The sequence below is a fragment of the Eubalaena glacialis genome, chromosome 5 (assembly GCF_028564815.1).
Source record: "Eubalaena glacialis isolate mEubGla1 chromosome 5, mEubGla1.1.hap2.+ XY, whole genome shotgun sequence".
NCBI lineage: Eukaryota > Metazoa > Chordata > Mammalia > Artiodactyla > Balaenidae > Eubalaena > Eubalaena glacialis.
In genome coordinates, this window is record NC_083720.1 from 89,149,158 (window position 1) to 89,167,420 (window position 18,263).

Consider the following 18,263-nt stretch of genomic DNA (forward strand, 5'->3'; position numbering starts at 1 on the left):
CCTTAAGTTTTTTGAGGTGTGGTCCCTGGATCACCTGCATCAGTAGTATCTGATTATTAAAATGCAGAATCCTTACATGCACCTCAAACCTGTAGGCACACTGGAGTTTAAAACTAGATGGTGCATGGTAGCAGATAGGAAAGGAGGCATTAAAAAGTGACTTAAGTTGCCGCTGGGAGTTAGATCAAAATAAGGCTAAAATCTATAAAATGTCATTCAACCAGAATTAAATCTACTGACTATATTGTATTTTAACCTCACCCCTTTCATGTCCATTCCAGGTAACCCATTTCTCTTTTCTTTCATGGTTTCTCGATATTATTCCTTTTAGTTTTAATGACCAAAAAAGCTATCCAGCACATAAGAGCCTCTGTACAGTTTCATGTTCTTTTGTTAAATATGCCCCATTTTCTAAGCTCCTTAAGTCAGAGAATCACTGCCATGTTACCTAGGGTACTCACAGTAAAGATAATCATCTGTAGGCTTTTTCATTACATGTCTGCTCAAAAGCTGATTTTTAGGATGCCTGCTCTATAATTGTGATGACCACAGATGTGCAATTTCTCTTAGTCTTAATCTAAGCCCTGTTTTTCCTAAGGCCTCATAGATCTCTGTGCTTTTCAGTCTGGGATTAACTACTTTGTCGAAACAGTGGGCAGAGGTCTCTAGAATCTAGTTAGAACCAGTGCCACCAAAGAATTTTAACCCTCAGTGACTCAAACAGCTCAACCAACATACGCCTTTTTTTTGGACCTAGGGTATTCCATTGCTAACGTTTAAATAACTGTGGTAACTCTGTGCGATAATAATTTGTAACCGTCCTGTACTTTCGTAGTTGTAGGTTATTTATTCCTTTCCGAAACCTTTTTTTAACTGGCAATTGAGAGGAAAAATCTGAGAAGCTATTAAAGTACAGTTTTAACTATAGATCTGCATCTGGATATTCTAGGCTTTTGGTATGGACTTATTCTAGCTTAATGATAGTCTCTTTCCCCCTGCCCTCCCTGTAAAGGGTGTGTGTGTGTGTGTGTGTGTATGTATGTAGATATATATACATACACACATATTTTTATGTATGTATATACACTCTTGAACTACTCTCGATGTGTGAGGTAAGATGTCTTTTAGATGAGGAATCCAGTAGTAGTACCTAGTAGGCAGTTCTGTCACACTGTGCCCACTTCTCCCATACATTCACATCACCACCACCACAGATCATGCCACCTTGATACTTTAATTTTAGATATACTTCTCTTTTCCTGTAAATGTTGAAATATTTTCTGAGGTGTAAAAAGTGTAAAATTTAGGCGTTTAATATTCATCTTTAAGAAAATTCACGTAAGGTTAGAATAAATGGTTATATAGCTTGTCCACTGGACCAGGTTATTTGCTTGTATTTTTTCTTCTCCATTATGTCTTTGCTCAGGTCCTTTTCATTGCTTCAAATGTAACCCTGCCTTACCTCTCTACATACGGCTTTTCCTGAGTCACTTTTCTTTCAGGCTTTTCCCATATGCCACCTTTTCCAGGAAGCATTTTCTGATTGTTTTTTCTTTCTTTCCAAAATAGATATGACCATTCACATTAAAAACAAAACTTCTATACTCTATTTACGGTACCCATTCTTTTACAAAATGATTGTGTGTGCTTGTTTACTCTCTGATAAAAGCTGTGGAAGAAAGGTTAGGAATGCAAGCTCTTTATTTTATTCATCTTTGTATGTCCTTTGAGCAGTTTCATTTGTATTGTATATATATATATAATAGATCTTTAATTAAAGCATTTATTTAATTTGGCATTACTTTATGCACAAATACATGAAACCTTATTGAATGATGTTAATTTTCGATTTTTTTTTTGACAAGTACTTATCATGTGTCATGTTTGTGTTCAGTGTTGTGCTGGGTTGTTAAAGAACTATAAAAATACAGGGTATCTTTTTTTAACTTGGTGAGACCATTTTGCCCTATGGCTCAGAGAGCTTAGAGCCAGAGTTTGTTTAAATTATTTAGGTACAGCACTGTAGTGTAAGTGGAGGGCATAATTAATACATGCAAATATAGGAATTTATGAATAAAAACATTTGTATTGTCAAGAGCCATTCCATGTGTAGTGGGGAGTATTGCCTTATCAAAAGGAGGGAGGACATTTGAATCTGGGAAAGCAGCCCTGAACCAAGGATAGGGGGCATGTATTTTCATTTGGTATTAACTGCCTAGTTAAGCTTCATCTCTTTGTTGGTCAGTTATTTAAAAAATGCAAGATTTTTAGGGGCTTCCCTGGTGGCGCAGTGGTTGAGAATCTGCCTGCCGATGCAGGGGACACGGGTTCGAGCCCTGGACCGGGAAGATCCCACATGCCGCGGAGCAGCTAAGCCCGTGAGCCACAACTACTGAAGCCCGCGTGCCTAGAGCCTGTGCTCCACAACAGGAGAGGCCACCGCAATGAGAAGCCCGCGCACGGCAACGAACAGTAGCCCCTGCTCACCATAACTAGAGAAAAGCCCACGCGCAGCAACAAAGACCCAACGCAGCCCAAAAAAAATAAATAAACTTATTTAAAAAAAAAAAAATACAAGATTTTTAGTACACAGAAACAAGAAATACGCTAAACATTTGATATGTTATTTCATATGCAAACAGCTTAAAACAAGTATGAAGAAGGTGGTGATATCCTTGTTTATAAGATGAAGAAACTCAGGCTCAGAGAAGCTGAGAGAGAGCTGGGATTAAACCCCAAACTGTCTTGGTTTCAAGCTCATTATCTTAAGCGTATTATTTAGCTTTTTTTAATTTTGAGAACACGTGAGAATGTGGAAAGAGTTTGTCTCTGAAGGGGGCTCCCTTTCTGGGGAATAAGCTCTATCAGTCTTAAATTTTAGTCATATTTAAATCATGATTAACATAGGAATTCACTACTAAGGTAGTACAAGGATTCTGCAAAGTAATATAATTAATATTACTTTGTATTTAGGCGTGAATTACCCTTCACTAAGTCGGCTCATCTCACCAATCCTTGGAATGAACATAAGCCAGTAAAGATCGGACGTGATGGACAGGTTTGTTAACTTCAATTGATTCTTTAAAAAACATATATTTAATCAACCCTTTTAAAGATCTTTATTGAAGGATATTTTAAAACCATTTTTGATTGAATTTGTGGGAAAGATTAAGGGAAAATATTCTCATTTGGAGTTTGTGATTACTGTGATTTTGATTGATTAATCTGACCTCCGTTAATGTTGAAAGATAGGTAGCTTCATATGGTACTTCATTAATACAATTGAAGGAAAAGTTTTCAAAGAGAATTGGCATGATTTTTACATGCTTTTTCATTATGTTATTACTGTTTAACAGATTCTGAACTTTGTATAATATATTTTAGAAATGCCATTTAATGTCTTTGCTGAAGTTTTCTGAGTAGAAGGAAGCTTTACGAAAAGGAGATGAGCATGTGTAGTCAGGTTTTCAAGTCTGCAAATGAAACTAGAAGTGTGCTGTGACTTAAACCCAAACCTGTGAACCTTACAGTTTCTACATGTAATTTTGAACCAGGTTTTCATTGCTCATAAGTGAAAATATTGGTAATTGAAAATAAAACTTAATTTTAAAAAGTCTGTAGATTAGTCTGTTTTTCTAGTTAATATAATGTATTTAAGTGCATTTAGCAATTTATGATTACGAAAATTGTTGCCACACTAATATATGTTTTTCCTCCACTGTATTAAGATGGATGACTTTGTCCTGGTACTTCCGTATTTTGCACAAAGAAATATTCCTTTGTTGCAGAGGGTGATTGTCACAGAGTTTTTTGTGTAGTTAACTTTGAAGATTCTACACTTTTAATTTTTCCCCTTATATAAATATGTGAAACACTTTTAAAAGGTTTTTTAAAAACCTTTCAAGGAAATTTATCGGAATCTCCTATGATCATCAGCCTTGGGAAGGAAGCCTCCAAGTCAATCTGTTTTTGTTCTTGTACATCAGGAAAATACAAGTCTATTGAAAGTTTCTCCTTTTTTTTCATCTTGTAAATTACTACTTTCCTATTCTAGGAAATTGAACTTGAATGTGGAACCCAGCTTTGTCTTCTATTTCCCCCTGATGAAAGTATTGACTTGTATCAGGTCATTCATAAAATGCGTCACAAGAGAAGAATGCATTCTCAGCCCCGGTCAAGAGGACGTCCATCCCGTCGAGAACCAGTCCGGGATGTGGGAAGGTTAGAAACGTTCTTTGGACTGATAATAGGCACATGTATCAGAATAACATGATGGAGGAATGTGATTCGTCAAAAGTTTGTCCTGCGGTAAAGAAGAAAGAGAAAATCCTCAAATCAAGCTGCATGGACTAGTTTGTGGCTTCATTGAGGATTTCACATGGTCACCTTGGTCTCAGTCATTTTTCAAGAGGAAAATGGGGATCTTTCCTTATGCAGAAAAAATTATCTGCTAAAGAGTGATAACCAGTTTAGATTAGATAATAATCTGCTAATACAATGTATACCATTGAAATGAGGTAGGCCTTTGTTGCTAAGAACAGGCTAGAAAGGAGGAAGAGGAGGAAGTCTTTATTTGCAAAAATTGTTAATATTTTGTAAAAAGCCTTTTCTTTCAGGTGTGTCTCTGGATAAGCCTTATCAGATATGGGACTTTTATAAAGGATCACTAATATTTTTTCAGAAGATGACGCCTCATTTAGAGGATAAAATATTTTAAGTTATTTTGATATTCAAGAGGAGCATTACTGGGACTATTTCAGATTTTGCCATCGTGATGTGTTAACCCCATTGTCAAATATTGTCTAACTTGTACCCAGTGAATTCACACATCTTGCTGAGCTTCTGAAAACAATAGGTTCTTTCCAAAGGGGATCAAGTGGCCCTGGGAGACCCGGCAACAAACCAAAAAGAAGGGCTGTTGCTGTGTCTTGTTACAGCTTTTCCAGATGCTGGCAGTACCTGTGGACTTAAAGTGTTTTTTAGAGGATCGCCATGGTTATTGATCACTACTTATGAACTAAACAGCATTTTCCAGGAAAAGGGGGTTTAACTTGTTGCAGAATTGGAGAAGTCTTTGCAAAGGACTGATTTATGCCCTTCTACCCAACACCTTCCCCTGTATAGATTTGCATACAGCTAAATCTAAAATATTCTGCTAAAGACTGTTGGATGTGTGGTTGATGGGATGAAACCTTTGGTTAAGTTTCCTTTTGGTGGAAACATCCTGTGGTAGGTACAGATAATCCAACAAGAGTCCCCATTTCTTTGAGCTTAAGAAGGACACTGTCAAGTAGGTAGGAGGAAACCTGGCAGAGCCCCCTTATTTTTGGCCTAAAAGGACTGAGCACCAAGATGTCTTTTGAAGTTTTAAGCTAAGAGGTTTCCAGTGCAATACAGTACATACAAGTGAAGTTTTTACCTCAGTTTTGCAATGGACTGTAAACTATACTTACACTACACCTTCTCTCAAGCCTGCCAGGGCCTCCATATTTGTATGTGGCTTACAGCTTAAAGTCAGTAGTTGGACTACTTTATGAACTGTTACTATCATGTTTTATACCGGTCGTAAATGCACTCCCCAAACTACAAGAAAGCGGTATGTTTATTTTTTTAAACCAGCTTTTAATTTTCTTAGTCTTATTTATTGTAGATGCAACTGTTTTTATTCTGTTGGGGGGCTTGGGTTTATTGCAGCTTCGTAGTTTGAGTGAACTTGTGTTGCAAAAGTTAATGAAAGCAGTTGATAATTCAGAGAAATAGCTGGAGAACTGGTGATACCAGGTTATTATGGAGTTTTTTACATTAAGGGTAAAAAGGTGTATTTATTATTACCTTAAAAACTTAGATTTTTGTTTTTCTTTTGTGTAGCTCTTTATTAAATGCTAAGTAAAATGAAGTGTATTTAATGATGTATTTACATTAACCATTGAGATTTATGGAAGATAGTGAAGAGCAGCCCTCTGCAGATAGTAAAGTTGTCACCTTCTAAAGAATACACTTTGAACTCGTTTTATGAACTCTGTTAAAACTGCCCCATTACGTGCCAGTTTTATTTTAAGGCATTGTCTCTGGAAAAAATTCCCATAATTCCTAAATGTTATTAACTTTAGAAATTGGTTTTTCAAAGTATTAAGATTTTCAAAACTTTTCTGTAAAGTCACTTTTAATAAGTATCAAATTTTCTGTATGATCATGTGAAAAGTGTAATTTTGTGCAAAGCAGGAGAAAAATATTTAAGAAATTCTTAATTTTCTTCAGACTTAGCCTAAAATGACATTAATACATTTAAATATATAGATTTTAGAGCTACCTGTTGTGTAATGATGATAGTTTTTTTCCCCTTCTTTTACCTGAATGGAGACTTTATTTGGGAAAGTGTTTTAATTGTTAAACTGGATATTTATATTAGTTTGAGGGCAGCTCATTTACTTTTGTTTAGATTACTAAAATGTGATTTACGTATTTTGAGCAGATTACTCTTTGCAAGTGTCTCATCATAGTATGAGGATTACAGAGAATATCTATTCCAGCGATACATCCAAGGATTGGTGTACAGTAATTACTTTGAGGAGTTAAAATTTAGAAATTTTAAGATATTTGCTCACCAAAAATTAGGGTGTTATTTTAAAGGAAATAATGAGCTTTTTTGTGTGCTTATTTCTGTCAGAAACACTTGCTTTGCTGTTTGTTCTCCCAGCAGTTTTTGGTTTAATTTCTAATGTGTCTAATTTGTGTAGGCGTCGACCAGAAGATTATGATATTCATAACAGCAGAAAGAAACCAAGGATTGACTATGCCCCTGAGTTTCATCAGAGACCAGGTTAATATTTTATAATCCTGCAGATATTTGACTTGAAATTATTAAAAACAACAACAACACAAACTTCTATCATGACCCTATAGTTTTAAAAATGAGAAAACTTTAGGATGCGACTACTTAAACCTTAGGAAATTATTAATCACGTAGTAATTCCTCTACTTTGTTAAGGTTGTTTATTCTAGTGTGACTCATTATCATAATCTGTTAATTACCTGAAATTACTAATTTATCATTATTGCACAAATGGAAACTGCACTTGTGCTTTTAAGATTAAATGTAGTTAGGGAAAGCAGTGATCTTACACTCTATTAAGCTTTTTATTCCCTTTGATACTTAGTATTTCATGTGTATACAGCTTTAAATGGAAGCTGAAATTATGCTATATTTTTCTAAATAAAAATACCTTTGACATCATTTTTTTAGAGAGGAATGGGGAATGCTTGGTTTAATCTAAAAGCAGCTTTTCAGTTAGTCTTTCCCTTACTGGAATTGAAAAAGGCAAAGTGTATTTAAGAGAAGATATTTATTTAAAACAGTCAGTGATACACTTATAAAAATTAGGCAGTTTGGAAGTTGGTGTTAGCATTACAGCACTGTATGTGACAAGTGGCTTGATAAGCCTCATTCTTCTCCAAAATGGGATATTCCAGAGAGTAAAATTAAATTTTTCCCCAGTAACTTGGCCCCTCAGATTTTTTTACATTTTTAATTTACTGAGTACTTAGGAAAAGAAGGAGGGAGAATATTTCTCTTATTACCATGGTTCTTTCGCTTATTGATAAAATGTATATATCTTCATTTCTGCAACTTTTGTTAATTTTGCTTTTCTCCCTGTACATTTGCATTTTTTAAAACTATGGTTGACTTAGCAAGGCTGTGTATACTCAAGGTAGAGGTAAACATTTGTTTTAAGGAAGACCTATTACGGTGTCCTCAAGATAATTCCTCTGCCCTTACCTTCCTTATGGTGCAGCATGAAGAAATTTCTGTCTAGCAAGAATTGGGGTGTGAATTTAGAAGATCCATATGAAAATCTCTCTAGCAGTTTATAATTCTGTGATATCAGTAAGTTATTTAGTTACTTTTATCATGTAATCTGAGAAGAAAATCTGAAAGTGGAATAATACAATAATAGCATCACTATTATTTCATGGGAAGAATTGAATTGAGTGGTAAGGTTTAATTATAATGCCATAATAAAAAACATATATTTGATATACTAAATGCTTGATGTTTAAACAGGGTATTTAAAGGATCCACGATACCAGGAAGTAGATAGGTAAGTTGGGTTCACTCTTGCTTAGTTTTGAATTACATTCTTGGAACTAGTTTATGAATTACCTGAATTTAGTTTCACAAATCTTATTCCCAACAGACGGTTTTCAGGAGTTCGCCGAGATGTGTTTTTAAATGGGGTAAGCATCTCACTTTTTAAATTTAATGTACATAAAATCTGTATCTGATTTATTTTGTAATTTCTGGGCTTTTTATTTACTTATTAACATTATCATCTTTCATTTTAGTCCTACAATGACTATGTGAGGGAATTTCATAACATGGGACCACCACCACCTTGGCAAGGAATGGTTTGTATTATTCTATTTTTGCAAGTTATTTAACTTCATTTGCAGTTCCATACATTTTGAGTGCTTACTTGGAATATGTTACAGTTACCCATTAGGAGACTTAAAATACGTATCTTTGGTGATATATACTTGCATGCTGTTTTTAAAACTAAAGGCTAATGAATGATTTGATTTTTATTAATAGTACTGGCTTAATTGATGAGTATTATGATTTATTATTGTAGTGGCTAGTAGTGCAAACTCTTCGGGGTTCAAATACCTTCCCTTCTCAACTCTGACCTTGGACAAGTTTCATAATGTATTTTTTTCTTATAGTTTTCCTTATCTGTAAAACTCGATAAGCATCCATTCATTCTTTGGCTCATCAAACTAATATTTAGTACCTACTCTTTGCAAGCACTGTGCTTGCTCTGGGTATATGTTGGTGAATAAATTGGACATTATGTCTATCCTTTTATGGCTTAAAATTTAATGGAATAGTCATTAATGTCATTTAATGTCAACCTCAGGATTGTCAAGAAGCTAAATATACAAAATACATGTTAAGTTTAGCATAGTGCCTGACCCTAATATTCAGTAAATTCTCTATATTAAATACGGTTAATTAAACCCTGTTCCTAAACTTTAATTCTTTTTCCTTTCTTTAAGAAAACTGGATATTCTTAGAATATATCTTAAGGTATTGAGGATAGCTGAAGCATTAATCCCTAAAAAATAAAAAACTTGGAAGTTTAAGTAGTTCTGATTGTTTCTTACCTTTTTTATCTTAAATGCTGCCTGTAATGTGGCATTTCCATCTGACTTTTGTTTCACTTAGGTACTCTGTACAGATAGATGAATTATGAGATTTCTTTCCTTTAGGTTCTATGAAATTAAAGAAAATATTTAATAATATTATCTTGGCACTAATTAGGGGGAGAAGTACCTTTGATTTTCCATTATTCATTTTATAATGGCATTTAAAAATTCATTAGCCCCTGAGTTTGTTTTTTTTTCTTTAAGAATACATTTGTGCATAGTGGTTAAGATGACTGATTCTAGAGCCAGAATGGCTGATGTTGTGTCTAACTTCCACCCCTTTACTAGCAGTGTGATCTTAAGCAGGTTACTTAACCATTTGGTGCCTCAGTTTCCCTTTTGTAAACTAGGATTACGTAATAGTACCTATCTGTAGGGTTGCTGTGAGAATTAGCCATGTAAAGTGCTTAGGACAGTGCCTGGTCCATAGTAATCACTGCGTAGTGAGGGCTCGCTATTTTCATTAGTATGTAAATGGTATGTATAAAAGTATAAATGTTAAATTTTGGAAGATATGTAATTAGAGAGTTTATCACACACGTTTTCAACAAGCAAATAAAGAGGGTATTTTGAAGAATCCTAATGCCATCAAAGTAAATGGCTTGTATAGAGTAAATTATTTGTTTGGGATGGGTGGTTTGGGTAGGGGAATTCTAAGAATGGTTTGTTTACAAGGATGTTTGGTAGATGCTTATGGAAGTGGTTTTCTTTTTTTAGACTCCTTATCCTGGAATGGAACAACCTCCACACCATCCTTACTATCAGCACCACGCTCCACCTCCTCAAGCTCATCCCCCCTACTCAGGACATCACCCAGTACCACATGAAGCAAGATACAGAGATAAACGAGTAGTAAGTGAATGAGAAGGCAAAAGTATGAGGGAACTACTTAGAATTCTGTAGATAATTTGAATGTGAGGGATACCAGATTATGTTGAGTGGTAGACGGTTTCATATTCTTATTGAAGGCTGTTTTTGAAGTAATTCACAACTTGTTTTTATTAAAAATGGCTAGTCCCTTTGATTATTTAAGCAGACTGTAGTTGAGTTTGAGATTTCTGGGTCTTCAGTATAGTAGTTGGGCCGAGTTTATTAAATGTTACACACACACACACACACACACACACACACACACTGACTCTGTGCTGGGCCACATAAACATCCTTTTATCTTCCCACATGATGAAGAGCATGCATATCTGAGAGGACCAGTCAGAGCAGTAGTTTCCTAGCCTATCTTTGAGATACTTCTCATCTGTCATTTATTTCCTTATCCTCATAAAGATACTAATCCTTCAAAATAAAGTCATACTAGGATCTTTAATATTCGGTTAAACAATTTGAGAGTCCTAATTGACTAATAGACTTTAATTTAGTAGTGGTTTTTTTTGTATGTTTTTTCAGTCACAGAAGAAGAAATATACAGTCTATGTATGATGAAATCTTAGTTGACTAGCTGGGTTGTGTTTTTAAAAATGCCTTTTGTAAATGATCACATTTTCAAAAAAGGAAGTTCTTCTGAGATTCTTTTATCAAAATGTACTTTTAAACAAGTTCTATTTCTGTTGTAGCTTTTTTGTTAGTATATATGTATATATTTCATACTTAGGTAATATTCACATATTTATTATATGTGAAAGGTAGTGTGGAATTGTTTTTGAACCTTATATTCTATATATTTAAGCTGACTTTTGAAGAGACCAAGTTCAGTTAAGTAAAGAAGAATTGAGAACTAAGAGTAGAAATCTAGAGCAGGGGTCAAGCTTAGAAAAAAATATCCATGGTAACAGCCTTGTACCTCAGTTGCTTACCTTACCCTTCGTTGTCCTCCTCAACCTTTTGTGTATTATTAGCTCTGTGTGGAATAGACTGTACAATCTTACTGCAGTACATATTTCCTTAAAATTCTGTCAAATTCCATAAATTGTCATTAACAGTGATTTAGTTTGGAAAAAAATCAGGAATGGAAGAATTCTTAATTTCACCTTTAGAGGGCAGAGTTGGTTTGGTTTAGTTTGTAGACTCAAAGGAGGAAAAATAAGTAGAGCTCACCTGTTGCAGAAAAACATTGATGACATTTAGCGTAGTTGACAGCATGTATTGATGTATTGATCATGTGGTTGATGGTCATCATTTGGTGATTATTTTCGCATATCTTAATAAAGGTATCTTAATAAAGGGATTGGTATCTTAATAAAGGGATTGGATGGAGAAATCATTAAAGTTAAATAGAAAACTGCATGAAGTGATTTTTTTAATGAGATTTGAATAATCCTCTGTTGTAGGTGTCTAAGTAGTAACACATCAAAATCCTTTTTCTAAACAATGTCAGAATTACATTCTGTGAATTAATGAATAGGGCATTTCTTTATATTCTTTCTCTACAATAAAGGGACACATAAATTCCATTTGATTTTTGACATACCTTACCCATTTTTTACCTTTTCTAGCATGATTATGATATGAGGGTGGATGATTTCCTTCGTCGAACACAAGCTGTTGTCAGTGGTCGGAGAAGTAGACCTCGTGAAAGAGATCGGGAGCGAGAGCGAGACCGCCCTAGAGATAACAGAAGAGACAGAGAACGAGATAGAGGACGTGATAGAGAAAGAGAAAGAGAGCGATTATGTGATCGGGACAGAGACCGAGGGGAGAGAGGTCGATATAGAAGATAATGTGCTTTTGGAAGCACTGATTGTTTAAAGATAAAAAGAATCTTGTATTTTTCTTTTTGTGTGTGTTTACAACTAGTAAATTTATTTTCAACTGTCTACTTAAAGTTCATTGTGTAGAAGGATTTATTATGACCCTCTTTGTTCCAAGCATGCAGTATAATAAGAACTGGAAAAACTCAAATCCTCCAAAAAATGCACAGTTGACAATTTGAGTTGAGACTTTTATTGGGGCAGAATGGAACAGTCCAAGAATGTAGATATTGATTCAGTCTCCATAAATGTTCATCTACATATAGTATGTTCATCCTAGAGTTATTTTTTGTTTGTTTTCTTTCTTTTGGATCTTGATTGATGACTGCCACAATATTTTGCTTTGATGTATTTCTAAATGTAGGTGCACACGGTTCAGTAAAAATAATGCTGCTATCAAGTATGCAAATATTGAAATATGATGGTTTGTATGGCAGTGTTGTAGCAGCCTCTTGGTTTCTCCTTTTCCTTCTTTTTTTTAATCTTAAAAAAGGTCACTTTTTATGTTTCTTCCGTCTTCAATGATGAGAGCAATATTAAGAAGACATTGCTATCTAATTTTTAATCTTTTTAGATAAAAAATTCCTATGTTCAGTAGCATGGTTGATGCTATTGTTTAGCCTTCCCCTCCAAACTGTATACATTGGCTTGGAATGTTCACAACTTGCGTGTGTGGCAGCGGAAGATAATTCCCATATTCTACATTGCTACTGTTTTGTATAAAATAAATTGGTAAAGATTGACACTTATGTCTTGTATTTCTTTCTTGTCTGGATGCAAGTTTGTTTCCTTATATATTAGTGGACATAAAAGAATGCTTTGTGTTTAGGAATTGTGGGAACCCCATTTGTCTTTTTTTGCATATTTTATCAGAAATGATTACCCTAGGTCAATTATATTAAAGGCTTATTTACTTCTATTTCTAATATAAGAACTAACGGTACACAGTGGAGTTTCGTTAGTATTTTGGTTAAGTATTCATCTGATAACATTTTTGTATCTACTCTGGTTATAGGATTGTTTTCTTTTTTCAGGTTTTGTGTTGGTTTGTGTGTAACTCTGATAAGTTAGCTACTTTAGGTATTTTCTATTTTACTTTTAGAATACACTTTTAAAATTTAACCCTCTTATAGTTACTTATTTTAAGTTAATCAAATTAATCATCAATCCCTCTCAGTAGTAACAAGCTGTATAAAATACAGTTTATGAGAGATTTTTTTTGTACTTGAGTTATACCTATAGTTTTGGCCTTTGTTATGTTGAATATTTATTTGGGATATTTGAATATTTGACCACATTTTTTTGTTTTCATACATTGTCATAATTGTGTTCTGTACCAGATCATGATTATAGTTTTATATTTATATTAGTGTCAAAAGAACACAGGAACTTCACTGTTGAAGGATATTTAAAACTATCAGTTTACTGCTTTCATATTCTCACTGATATTTAGAATATTTTTCCATTCACTTACAATTAGTAGGTATATTTACGTATTTCAAAAATAAAGCATAAGGATTTATTTTAAATCTGTGCAGTGTGGTAGAGAAGAACATTTAACTGTATTAGGAAACCTGGGTTCTAGTTTCAGCATTGCCTTTGATTAAACCAGTTGGTAATGTATGGTAAGTCATTTCACTGACATTTTGTTTGTATTCATCAATATGTTTTACAAGTTGATATCTAAGGTTTTCTTTTCAAGTTCTTAAACTCTGAAGAATTTCTAAAATGTAGAGGAATCACCAAAAATGTTACTTTATGAGATAAGTAGGTAATATTAAAGTCATCTTTCTAAAATAATCATAGTAATAATAAAATATACATCATGTTGAGCACTTTGTATTTAAAGTCACTTTGTGCTTTCATGTACTGACTTCATCTTCATATAGCATCTCACTCTATTTTTATACATGGAGAGACAGGCCCAAAGAGGTTAATAATTTGCTCAAGATTATAAAGGTGGTAATTGATGGAGCCAAGATTCCACCCATATATTTCATCCAGTTTGGTGTTTTTGAAGAAGCCATCTCATCATTTGGAAAAAGTAGAAAATAAATATTTTAAATGATGGTGCTGGGTTCTACTAAGGATATTAAACATATTTCAAGCTTCCTTATTAAAAGTGTCCAATCACATGTTAACGTGTGCTTTGTATTTTAGGTGTTAAGATGCTTAGTATCTAGTTAATCTATTCTGAAAAGCTAACATTTATTGATTTCTCACTATGTTATCACGTATTATTCTGTATACTTAATGTTAGCTGATTTAATCCTCACAATAACTGGTTTTTCTCCTCCTGATTTTTTTGAATGAAAAAACTGAACAGAGGAACGTGGTGTGAAAGATTGAATGATAATTTTTTTTCCTATGCAAAGAAATCAAAATAATAGAAGTGTAAAATGGAAATTTTGATTAGGTATTTGAAGACATTTATGACAGCCTTCCTTATTGTGAGAAGCATAGTTTCTTCCATGTATTCTACAATATTGACTGTAAAAATCTATACATCAGCAACATGTTCAAGTCAAAATTCAGTTTATTCAGACTGGTTTTCTTTTTTTGTTTGTTTGTTTTGGCAGCATGGGATCTTAGTTCCCTGACCAGGGATTGAACCTGGCCACTGCAGTGAAAGCACCAAATCTTAATTAACCACTGGACACCAGGGAATTCCCTATTCAGAGTTTAGAAATTCAGGGTTTTATTAGGTGGAGTAAAAATTCAAGGGAGGGAAATTTAATTCAGGTATGTCACTTCTCTTTTGGCTTTGCTTTCCTGTATGATGACTTTATTCTCAGGCATAGTCTTAAGTATTCCAAAAATGGCCATTACCATCTCCAGGCTTCTATTATCCATATAGTTCTCAGTGTCAGAAGGAGAGACCATTTTTCCATATCAATTCCACAAAAGACAAGTTTCCATATCAATTCCACAAAAGAACTCTGAATAGCCATGCTGGTTTCATGGAGCCAGCTCTGATCCAATGTGTGTGTCCAGGGAAATGGTGTTCTTTGACTAGCCAGCGTTGGAGGCAAGAGAAGCTGGGGATATTGTCAGTGCCACTGGAATTACATCAGGAGGGACAGTTCCCAAATAACATGGACAAGTAGATAGCTGTTAAATGCATGTTCTGTCATAGAACTAACATCTCTATGTCTGATTTTTCACTCAATATTTTGTCATTGTAGGCATAGCTTCCTTCTGTTCCTGGATGTCTCTTTTCATCCTGCTGTAGAATTCCTTGGTCACTCACCTGAAAGACGTAGATCCTGCTTTGTCATATCACTAAAATTATGATCTTAAGGCATCGATGTATGTAATAATAAGAAGGAAATATGAGTTGTTGCCAGCATTTGACTGCCTATGCTTGAGTTCCCTGACCCCAAGGTAAGGGTGACTGTTCACACATGGGTCATTTTATCTCAACTTTTAAAATTTTGATTTGGATAGAAAACATTCCAAATGTAATTTGATGTACATATTAAAAATTGAGGCACATGTGACACTATTCATCCAAACCTTTAGACTTCAAGTTCCTTGTACTAGGAATAGGTATCTTAGAACTTAAACAATTCAGAGTATTCTATCCTCTGTATTATGGGTCATCTAAGTTTTTTCTCCTTTTCATGCTTTTAAGTCTTATACTTTGTGTTTCCCTTTCAGTTTCTTCTCTATGTCCTAAACTTGTCTGTGACATCTGAAAGACTATTCAATCCTACAAATGATATTCAGGGTATAACAGGTCAGAAAACTGTTCCAGATCTTGGCGTCCACTGAACTCACTCAAAGGAGCTTTGTTTTTAAATTACGTGGCAAAAGACAGGAGGCTGCAGTTAGCCTCAAATAGTTTTCAAAGGACTCAGTGATTTTGGAATGTGAGCTCAGTACTTTTGGTTGGAAATATTCAATCAATTGACAAACAACTGGCTTATAAGAATGCAAAAATTCCTACTACCCACTTCATCTGTAGTGGTTTTCAGAAGTGGATGAGTATTTTGATACAAAATTAGGAAATGTAAGTGGTTTTTATGGGAACATACTATTTAGATTAAAAGTATTTCTTTTACTATGAGGGTAATTGTGTTTTTCCTCTGTAACTTCTGAGAGTTTCTAACTGAAGTCTATGGAGATAAAATATTATCGGGATTAATTTTAAGCTCAAAATAATTTGTTTTTTATTTTTGTTTTCAAAGCTAAATGCACATAAAATATATACTATATATAAACTTCCTTTTGGGATTTTGGATAAGGTTAAATCTCCATTTGTGTCATTTCTTGTTTCAAAATCATCCATATTCTGTAGTAGAAAAACTTGTGCAAGAACTGCTTACTTTGTAAGCAGACCTCTTTAGAAACGTACATTATCTGTACTATAGCAGCTGTTTTTCATCACTGCAGTGAGGTCCTATAGCTTGAGAGAGAATTTGAGAACAGATCCATTGACTCATTAATAAATTCTAAATAATAGTTATAGTGAATGGTACTGATTTCTTTTATAGCCTCCATTCATTGTTTTATCTATCCTAACAGTTCTTCAATTATCACTCAAGTATCCCACCCTGCTAGAACCCATGTGATTCAGGATTAGTTGGCCCCATCCTCAGAGAGTGGACTTGATTGTCCAGGGTTATCCCATTCCTTTAGGAACTCATGAATCAGGGCATGGCATTCCTTTTGCCAGGACTTGGCTTAAAATTAGGCAGTTTACCATACTTAGGCCAATGAAATGCCATGGGAGTTTTTCTGAGAATTTCTGGGAAACGTTTGCCTGCTCTTCAGAGAGAGTCACTGAAATAGATACTTTTTCATCTCACGGGACTAAATTATGTGAATGTGAAGTGTGGAACTGTTTTAACTATTTTGCCAGCTTCAGGGAACTGGTTTAAGGATAAATCCAACAAACAATAGGACAACCCATTCTGTCTTGCATCATAGAATAGGGTAGAAATTTCTGTAATCTTTGAGGAACTTTTCTACTTCACTGGGCCTTGAACCAAAGATGCTGTAAGTACAGTCAAGGATTTACAGAAATAAGGAAAAATCATTGGGAAGAGGTCATAGATCTGAGCAAAGCAGAGGGTGAGTGAGGGTGCAGGATCAATATGGACAAACAGATCTTGATAAAGTACATTTCAGCTCATGAAAAAGTGACACAGGGTTATGCTTTGCACTTGAACTCATCCGACCCAAATGCTGGTGTGGGGAAAAGGTGCTCAGAGCACATTGGAGTTTATAGTAAAAATCTGGTGAAGGGAGAAAAGGGAGAAATTTAATGATGTTACATTTAATATTTACATCATCTCTCTCCGGTAGGCGCTTCAGACTTTATTGCTAGTATGCAATAAAGTCAGGCTTTGAGCCACATTGTTTTAACTCAGTAGCCCACAATCTTCTGAGAGGAGGAAGGAAGAGCTTATTTCTCCTCTGTTTGGGAATGTGTTTCCTGGTGCAATCTGGCAAAAGAGTCGAGATATGTTGATTAGGAATGAAGGAAAAAAATATCAAAATATTTTTTAAAACATTGAAAAATTTTAAATTCATTTTAATTTGTTCTTTAATTGAAGCATAATTGAAATGTAACATTATATTAGTTTGAGGTGTACAACATGATTTGGTATTTATGTATTGTGAAATTATCACCACAGTAAGTTTAGTTAACATCCGTCACCACGTAATTTTTTTTCTTGTGATGAGGACTTTTAAGATTTACTCTCAGCAGTTTCCGCATACGCAATATGATGTTAGCTATAGTCACCATGCTGTTAAAATTACATCTCCATGACTTGCTTATTTTGTAACAGGATGTTTGTACCTTTTTACCCCTTTCAGCCATTTTGCCCACCTCCACCACCCGCCACCTTTGGTAACCACCAACCTATTTTCTGTATAAAATTTTTGAGCTTTATAAAATTTTTACTTAAAAATTTTTTCTTTTAGATTCCATCCACATTTAAGTGAGATTGTACAGTATTTGTCTTTGACTTGTTTCACTTGGCATAATGCCCTCAAGGTCATCTGTGTTGTCAGAAATAGCAAGATTTCATTCTTTTTTTATGGCTGAATAATATTCCATAGTGTGTATGCCACACTTTCTTTATTCATTCAGACATCAGTGGACACTCAGGTTATGTCTGCATCTTGGCTATTGTAAATTTGCAATGAACATGGACGTGCATATATCTTCTTGAATTAGTGCTTTCGTTTTCTTTGGGTAAGTACCCAGAAGTGAAATTGCTGGATTGTATGGTAGTTCTATTGTTTAGTTTTTTGAGGAAACTACATACTGTTCTGCATAGTGGTTGCACCAGTTTACAATCTCACCAACAGTATAGGAGGGTTCTCTTTTCTTCATATCCTC

At 34.4% G+C, this 18,263-nt stretch overlaps 1 protein-coding gene across 4 annotated transcripts in view; it reads left to right on the top strand.

Moving 5' to 3' along the window:
- YTHDC1 (YTH N6-methyladenosine RNA binding protein C1) overlaps positions 1-12,646 on the top strand; it is a 34,591-nt gene extending 21,945 nt beyond the window's left edge. For 2 of the 4 annotated variants that reach the window (XM_061192348.1, XM_061192350.1), the window contains 8 exons: positions 2,974-3,058; positions 4,055-4,221; positions 6,738-6,820; positions 8,063-8,099; positions 8,172-8,235; positions 8,344-8,406; positions 9,922-10,056; positions 11,654-12,646. In XM_061192348.1, the coding sequence (XP_061048331.1) occupies positions 2,974-3,058; positions 4,055-4,221; positions 6,738-6,820; positions 8,063-8,099; positions 8,172-8,235; positions 8,344-8,406; positions 9,922-10,056; positions 11,654-11,878 (859 nt within the window). In that variant the 3' untranslated portion in view covers positions 11,879-12,646. The remainder of the gene's footprint in view (positions 1-2,973; positions 3,059-4,054; positions 4,222-6,737; positions 6,821-8,062; positions 8,100-8,171; positions 8,236-8,343; positions 8,407-9,921; positions 10,057-11,653) is intronic. The other 2 variants (XM_061192349.1, XM_061192351.1) reach the window with 1 other exon arrangement.
- The last annotated feature ends 5,617 nt before the right edge of the window (positions 12,647-18,263 follow it).